This window comes from Arachis duranensis, chromosome 8 (assembly GCF_000817695.3).
Source record: "Arachis duranensis cultivar V14167 chromosome 8, aradu.V14167.gnm2.J7QH, whole genome shotgun sequence".
NCBI lineage: Eukaryota > Viridiplantae > Streptophyta > Magnoliopsida > Fabales > Fabaceae > Arachis > Arachis duranensis.
The window spans coordinates 28659699-28668912 of NC_029779.3; the positions used below are offsets into that span (position 1 = coordinate 28659699).

General features: G+C 26.7%; 1 protein-coding gene across 1 annotated transcript in view; it reads right to left on the reverse strand.

Moving 5' to 3' along the window:
• The window catches only part of LOC107461901 (fatty acyl-CoA reductase 3), a 5338-nt gene extending 3828 nt beyond the window's left edge, over nucleotides 1–1510 (reverse strand). Inside the window, exons 1-5 of the mRNA XM_016080461.3 lie at nucleotides 1303–1510; nucleotides 1111–1214; nucleotides 736–938; nucleotides 376–476; nucleotides 54–246 (exon numbers count right to left, since the gene is read on the reverse strand). Coding sequence (XP_015935947.1) covers nucleotides 54–246; nucleotides 376–476; nucleotides 736–938; nucleotides 1111–1214; nucleotides 1303–1381 — 680 coding nt within the window. The 5' untranslated portion in view covers nucleotides 1382–1510. The remainder of the gene's footprint in view (nucleotides 1–53; nucleotides 247–375; nucleotides 477–735; nucleotides 939–1110; nucleotides 1215–1302) is intronic.
• Between the last annotated feature and the right edge of the window lie 7704 nt (nucleotides 1511–9214).

The following is a 9214-nucleotide window of genomic DNA, read 5'->3' on the forward strand; positions in this document are numbered from 1 at the left end:
ATTTTGGGCCCAGCATGTCACAACAATAAGTAGTAGATAAGAGTAATTCAAACCTTTGGATGCCTAATTCCTTCATGGCGAGTTTAATGTGATGTTCAGAGGCTCCTTGTTCTCGAAGCTGATTGAGTTTTTGTTGCACCAACTTCATTTCCATGTCAATGTCTAATCCTACCACTCCATTCAATGACACACCCATTTCCTGTGGATCCTCTACTACCACTCCTCCTCTCTCGCCACACACGTATGCTAATTCAATATCCCATTCAATTACATCAATTAGTTTTACAAAAATAATATTGTTAATTACACATTTATTAATTAATAGCAATAGATGTTGAAATTTAGTATAATGTACGTAATAAGGAAAGTACTAACCTGTTGATACGTGAAGAAGCACTTTGAGCTTAGTACATTTCTTAGCGAAGTTCAATACATGCTTAACTCCGAATGTGTTAATACCCAATGCAACATCGTATCTGCATTTAATAACAATAATAAGATCATAAATTTCCAAGAAATGTATGTTGTTATTTTGTGGTTATATACGAAATTTAATGATCTCAAATTGATATATATTTATACAAAAATATTTGGTAACAAAAATAAATTAATAAAAAATAATTAGAATTTATCTCATTTAATATTTATTAATTATTATAATAATTAATAAATACTAAATAAAATAAGTTAAAACTGTTTTTCTTGTCTCTTTTAACATTACTGATATTTATATACCTTTCATCAAAGTTAGTAGTTGCAGCAATATTAACTATAATATCAGTTTGATTGCAAATATGATCCATTAGAATGGAGTCCTTCAAATCCAAGTCCTGTTTAGAAATGTCTCCTGGTACCACACTCAACTTTTCTGACACAAAGGAATTGAACTTTGTACCCAACTTTTCCTTTAGCAATCTAAACAACTCCTTTTCTACGATCTACATACATATAAAAATGTAAGCATACAACACAGGAATATCAACTATGATAGACATATTTTGAATTTTGAAAAAGATTATAGAATAATATACAAATACATGCATGCACATACATCAAAATATAAGATAAATTAAAAAAACAAATAGAAGATATATAATATATATTTGTCACCTCATGGTGCAAGCGATGAGTAGCAGATTCAATATCGGTAGCTCTCAAAAGAAGGTAAAGTTTTTTCACATTTGATTGACATCTTAGTATCTTCTCCACAAAAACTATAAATTCATAACAATTAGTAATTAATTAATTAAAAGCATATGGAATTAAAAAAAAGTTGCATTGTTTTACAACACATATCACTACTTTTTGCAAGGAAGCCAGTGGCACCAGTGACTAGAATGGTCTTGTCCTCAAGGAAATGCAATACGCTTCCCAATTCCATTTGAGATAATTAAGTAGTTCTTCTTTATATTGATGAGAAGGAGAAATTTCAAAGGAGAGGATGAAAATAATGAATCAAAATAATGTGTTAGACTCTAGATAATATGATTACGCATGCATGCCCACAAGGTTTGCTTTGATTCTTTTATTGCACTCTTCTCTTGGTGTTCATATTTATAGGGGAAGCCAAGCACCTCTCATTTCCTACCAATCTAACAAAAAATATCTCCAATTCCGATGCATGAACTATTTTAGAATAAAATCAAGTGAGAGAATATAAGATGAGAAGATATCACATCTAATTTAAAATTTTAAGATAATAAATTAACGAGTTTCTTATTTTATAAACTCTTTATTATTTTTTATTTTTTTCAATGTAAGACAAATTTTATACACTACTTCTCACACTTGCAATATTAATATGAACTTGACCGTGATGTAAATGCATGGGACACACTCATTGTCGCAAAATTGAGAAGTGTGAATGTCACACACTCACACTCTATTAATTCGTTCACCGAACCTACCTAAATTATTATAATTAATTAAGTACATATGAAAATGCACGTGAAAAACTGAAAATATATGGCTCATGAGAAACAGATTTGTGTCTCCAATCAACGGTCAAATTTGTGGAGCCTATCCCTGTTGTTAAATTATTCACGACCCATGAAAAGAAAAAAAAAATTTTCAGTATTATTACGATTCCTTTTATATTTTCGCGTTACTTAATTAGAATTTAGAGCAGGTTTAATGTTCAATCTTTCAAGGAGTAAGCAACTTAGACATTAAGTTAAAATTACCAAAAAAGAAAAAAAGCCTTAGAGATAGTGATTGGAGACTAGAAGTAGCTAGTGGCATTTGAATTGTTTGGATTCAAACTAACAAAGTAATCGCTGCTTTGTCACATAGAGGGAAAAATCGTTCATTTAATTTAAAAGAAAAGTACAAACAAATCTCAAACTTTTTATCGTGAAAACAATTAATCTTTTTACTAGATTTGACTACTAATAAATCATCAACTTTTGTAAACAGATAACACGTAAGTTTTTGCTCATGATTTTTGGATAAGATTTCGAGAGACCTATATTTCTCCTGACTATAACTTACGTGTAATTAATTAAATCTGATAAGGGACTTAATTAATTATTTTCGTGATAAAAGATTAGAAATTTATTTATTATTTATTTATTATTTATTTAATCCTATTTGATAACTAATGTTCAGAAAATTTAAACTAAACTTCATAACCAAATAATTTTTGGGGTTTATCATTAGTCGCTCTTTTCTAAATAGGAATTAAAATTTTGGTTTAAAATGGTTAAAAATAATAGACTAACCTGAAAAAAAGATTTGTATATTATTGAGTGTATTCAAGTTGTCTATTCAAGTTGTCTGAAATGATACAATATGAAAGGATATTTATAGGTATTAAGAGAATCGTAATAATAAGGACGTAATCTCCTATAATAAATATTCAGATGTACTAATACTAATTGATCCTAATTGATCCTAATAATATTCTAACATCCCCCTTCAAACTCAAGTGACAACTTGAGTTTGAAACTTATTTAAAACAACGAAATAAAGAGAAAAAAAACTGCATAAACTGATAAAACGGGTGCAGACGGAATTGCCGGAAGGAAGCGCAGACGGAACTGCCGCTTGTCTGAAGGAAGCGCAGATGGAACTGCCGCAATCGAAAGAAAGTGCAGAGAGAACTGCCAAAAAGAAATGCAGACGGAACTGCCGCAAATGAAACTGCCACAAGAAAATGCAGACGAAATTGCCACGAGAGAACACAAACAAAACTGTTGCGAGTGAACGCACACAGAACTGCTGCGAGAGAACGCACACGGAACTGCCATGAGAGAACGCAGACGGAACTGCCAGAAAGAGAGCAAAAACTATATGATTTTTTCATGAGAATAGGAAAACAGCGGATGACATTGGTGTTTGATCATTCGACTCGAAAAGACACAAGACAGAGAGAATAGGCTAGTCGGTGAGGTGAGAAAGTATCAAAGGAGTGACAAAAGGAAAAGAATAATGGCATAGAAAAAAATATAAAAACTACGATGATTTCACCGCAAGGAAAACAACCTATTCTCTTCAAGGAGGATACCATGGCTCTGATACCATGATAGAAATAATAGACTAACCTGAAGAAAAGATTTGTGTATTATTGAGTGTATTCAAGTTGTCTATTCAAGTTGTTTGGAATGATACAATATGAAAGGGTATTTATAGGTACTAAGAGAATCGTAATAATAAGGGCGTAATCTCCTATAATAAATATTCAGATGTACTAAATAATACTAATTGATCCTAATTGATCCTAATAATATTCTAACAACATTATAAATTTAATTTTGATATATTATTAATATAAAATATTTTAACACATGCATCTAATCATATAATACAATATTAACAATAATTAGGACTGACAATGGGTAGGGTAGGGTTAGACCCTATCCTAACCCTACCCGCGGGTTGAAAATTTTATTAAAATTCTACCCTACCCTATCCGCGGGTTGAGAATCTCTCAACCCTAACCCTATCTGCACCCTAAAATTCTAAATCCTACCCTACCCTACATGCAAAAATATCAAATTTTTTCAAAGTAAATATAAAATTCAATCATTTTGAATTTTATACATATTAATAACATAAAAAATAAAAAACTAATACTCTAAATTATTAAATTAACTAACTAGTTTAGTGGTTGTTTACTTATTATAAGTCATTATATAAGGAAGATTGTGGGTTCAATTCTCAATTCTTTTACTATATACCTAATTTTTTTATAAAAAATATGTGTTATATATGAGGTGCGGGTAAGGTAGGTTATACCCTAAATCCGTACCCTATCCTACCAATACCCGGACTGTACCCTATCCTATCCGCAGCGGATCGGGTAACCTACCCTACTCGAACGGATTGGATACCCACGGGTAAAGTATGAATTGCCAGCCCTAACAATAATAACTATTTTTTATATTAATTGTATGAATAATAATTTAAAAGAATAGATATAATTAAATATTTAATTAAACTTTTAAAATATTAAGAAAAAAGTTGACGTAACAGTTATATACACTACGATTCGTAGTGATTTTGATTTTGTTCACTTTTGGAGAGAAATGATTCGTAGTGATTGACGCCACAATCTCAAAGAAAACGTGACAGAATTTATCGTATTTCATTTTCTACCAAATAAATTAAATTGGATTTGACAAATAACAAGAAGAAAGTGCATTCCTTTTTGGTAAGATTGTATGTACCTATAAATCACTGTTAAATTCTTAGTATAGGAGTTTCTTCGATAAAAAGAGAAAATAAATTGTGAAATGAAAAAGCATACAATGAAGGCAAATGTGAAAGCGTCCAGCTTTCAGCAAGAATAAAAGAACATAAAATAAAACGCCAAGGCAATTATGCACAACTATGTTCAACCACTCCGCTATTGCAATTGGACTACACTCTTCTACGTGACTTATTATACAGAGTTTCTTGATAATTGCCCTGTTTTTATTTGACAAATATAGGCTGTCATCAACAACCGTGCATATATATCAAATTATGAATCATGATAATTGGGTATGGCCGGTAATAGTGTTAGTTTATTTGTCGTTAGGAAGTAGTAAATTGAAGATAATAATTTTTTTTTGGCATAGTAATTTTGTATTGTTCGATAGTTTTTGAGTAAATAATTTATAAATAAATATTTTTTTAGTTAATATTTTAAAATTATGTATGAATTTTGATAGTTTATTTAGTATTTTTTATGTTAATATCTCAAATTTAATAAATATGATGTAAATAAAATAGGTTATAACAAAAAAAATGGTATAAACTATTATAGTTGGTCAGTTTTTTCTTTTAATTTATATATAAAATTGTGGCAGTTTAAAAATTAGAGCGACTGTTTACGAAAATAAATTATAATAAAGAAAATAGGTTTACAAACTGTTAGTATTAGATTTTGCAACAATTTAAAACCGCTACTAATAGCAAAAACAATTGCTGTTATATATCCTCCTTGTCCTTTGTAGTGAACGATAATAGTTATTTAGATATTGATATATATTTTTTTAGATAATTTAATTAAATATATTAAATTATTTAATATTTTTTACTATTATTTTGTATAAAAATATTTTTATATAAATAATTATTTTATTTTCTTGTGTTAGTGCTAGTTGAATAGCTAATAATAATATTATTTTATTTAAATTAGTATTCTTTTCCATGAACTACGCAAAAGGTTATATTAAACATATTATTTATTAGTATGATTATACATTATAGATACAGAACTGTGTCAATGTAAGTTATAACTTGTGGATTGAGTGTTTCAAGATTTTGTATTGGGAGGAGTTTTACTTCCATTCTATCTTTTTAGATTCAGTAAGAATAATAAAATAATTCAGTAACAAATATTGATGGAATACATAATTTATTTACAGTAAATAAAAGATGGAAATAAAAATTAATTGAAGTAGTTTTTTTTTTTCCTAAATTTAGTTCGTAAATTTTCTCTCTACTACTGAACAACAATTGTAAAAACGTAAATTTTCTCTCTACTATTGAACAACAATAGTAAAAACAAATTTGAATAGGCTTGAAAGAAGAGAAAGTAATATAATGTAGTCTTGGAATATATATTGAGTGATTTATAATTTTTTTTTCATATGTCAGTTGAGTACTTTTTAATGATGATGAAGAATTTAACGTTTTAGAAATTAATTTGAGAGTTAAAATTATCATTCGATTTAAAATAAAAAAAATTTTGTGTAGAGCAGTTTAAAAAAAATTACTTGTAATTAATTTGATCAATTAAAAATTTTTAAATACTTCAATAATGTGTTCAAAATGCAGAAATAATAACGGAATAATACGTCTTGGTACAATGTGATTTCGCTCTTGAGATTTGGTCTTTTTCTCCTTTTGTGAATGCTAGTTATAGTGTGAAATAAAACCATAATAAAATTTGCACTTTGTTAGCAAATGGCAAGTATAGACATTGAAAGATAACAATTTTGCGCTGAACTTCGTGGAAGATGAGAAATTTGGAGGTCTTTGAAAATGAAAAGCTGACGACAACAATAATTATGGAAATAACAAAAAAATTTCAGCAAGAAATGACTCAAATTATAAAGCATCGTTTTTTGTAAATCTCCAATTTCTTCTATTAATTTTTTTTATTAATATTTGGTATATGTTTAATGAAAATTTTCTTTTTTTTATCTTTATAATAAATAGTATATATTTTTTTCACAAAGCAATATAATTCCATATCTTTAAAGAAAAAAAACTCGTGAATTGACTATTTTAATTCACCAAAATTATGGGTTAAGCTAGTAAAATTTAAACGTATATAAAAATTTTTAATTTTGATTTTTGAATAAACTTGTGTAACCCATGATTTACTGTATAATTCGTGAGTTAAGCGAATTGTTCTTTTTTTTTCTTTTTTAATCTTTATAAAACAATAATATTATATATAAGTTTTTTTTTTTTAAGAAAGACACTAAATTTGTTTGATTACTTCAAATCAAAATTTAATTTAATTTTTCATAAATAGCTATTTTTATGTTTTATTCTCAAGCTTTCCTTAAGGCCGTCAAGTAAGCCTGAGTATAGTGTTTTAAGAAAAATATATTTTCAACTGAAATATATACATAAATCTAAAACTAATTAAATATATAGTTGATACAATATATTAGATAAAACTAATTAAGTATAATAAATCAAGCTATTAATACTCAAATAAATTAAATTAAATAGTTGATCGAATAAATTTATTCTCTATTATCTATCTATTATTTTATTATATATTTCTAATTTTACAACCAAAATGTGGCACATCTCACTTTTTCATTATAATTGAAATTAAATTTTTTCCTTTAAAATTAAAGAATTCTCCTCTACTCCTTACTAATTTTACAACCAAAATGTGCCACATGTCACTCTCTCATTGTAATTGAAATTAAATATTTCCCTCCAAAATTAAGGAGAATTCTTCCCTCCTCTATACTAATTTTACAACAAAAAGATGTCACATATCACTCTCTCATTGCAATTGAAATCAAATCTTTTTCTCTAAAATTAAAGAATTCTCTCCTCCTCCTTCTTCCTTTCTCTTATCTCTCTCATTCCTTCAACCACTCTATCTATTTTATATATCATTATCAATATCAATGACTAATTACTAATTTAACAATAAAAATGTGTAACATGATATTCTTTAATTACATTAAAATTAAAATTAAAATATTAAAATTGAAACTAAAATATATATCTATATTATGTATCATATATTACTATCTAATTTAATAATCAAAGGTGTCATATTAAAATTGAGAGAAAATATTTTTCTCCAAAATTAATAAACTCCCTTTCTAAATTCTCTCATCTACCTCTCTCTATTTTTCTATTTCTCTTTACCATTTTTACTCTATATATAATTTATATTTTATATTAGTAATTTGACAAATCAAAATATGTCATCCGATATTTTTATTACAATTAAAATAAAACTTTTTCTTTCAAAATTAACAAACTCTCACTCTCACTCTCATTCTTCATCTTTATCTTTCTCTCTCTTTTCTCTCATTCTTTATTTTTTCTACATTTTTGTTTTACAGAAAAAATTAACAAAATAATATAATTCAAATAAAAAATTAGACATTTTTATATAAAAATAATAACTAAAAATTTTGTTATTTGATTTTTTATTTATAGAGACCTTGGTCTTCTTATTAGTCACAGACTTTTGTCAATCTATGACTTTTTTTGTAAAAATAGTTTGATTTTATATATAAATCTTTTGTGTCATACATAATCTATACTGTCGGAATAAAATGGACTGTNATTATTATGTATAAAAATATTAATTAATTATAAAATTTAATTAATCAAGTAAAATAAATTAAAAAACCTTAAAAAATTATGTCAATTTCATTAGTAAAAACATTAAAAAATTAACCCTAAGTAATCAAGATTTATCTTATTTAATATTTATTAATTATTATATTTTGTAGTATTATAAGTTTTGGTTGTTTTTTTATTTTTATTTTTCTAGCATTATGGATATTGTTAATTATTAGTATCCTAAGTTTCTTGCCATATATCAATAAGCAACTTACACGACATTGAAGAACAAGGCTTGTAAAGATGAACCAAGCGCATAGCAATTTGGATCTTCCTTTTATTCTCAAGATACATTCCCTTAAACCTATGGCACAACATTGCATTGGCTAGCTTTTGTCCCTACATATATAATATAATAAAAAAATTATCACATGTTCTGTCTGTCAAAACAGAAACATGATATTGCTTGGGTGAACAGATAATCAAAAGTTTAGAATTATCCTGTAGTCAGTGTAAAAAAAGACTAAAATAACTTTAATTTTTGGAATATATTGACAAAAAATATTGGTTTAAAAATATCGACTGTGGTTCGCAGCTAATATAACATTTAAAGGTGGAGCAGTGACCATAGAAAATTAGAAATAATGGGCCTTAAGTACTGTTTGCAAATCCAAATAAATAGAAATTAATCGTTACATTTGCATCTAAAATATTTTGCTAATAATTATTGGATACAACTAATATTCATTTTTTTCAATAAAAAATACTTTTATTATAGGTATATAATTATTAAAACAATCTAAGTATGGTGACAAATTTTAATAGTAAGTCATTTCATTTAGGAGTGGCAGCATGCATTTTAATTGCAAATATCTAATTTGGTTGAAACAAGTTTAGACGTGGATTGAGTTTCAATTCTATCTCATCAATCTGCATTTTATATATGTATATATTA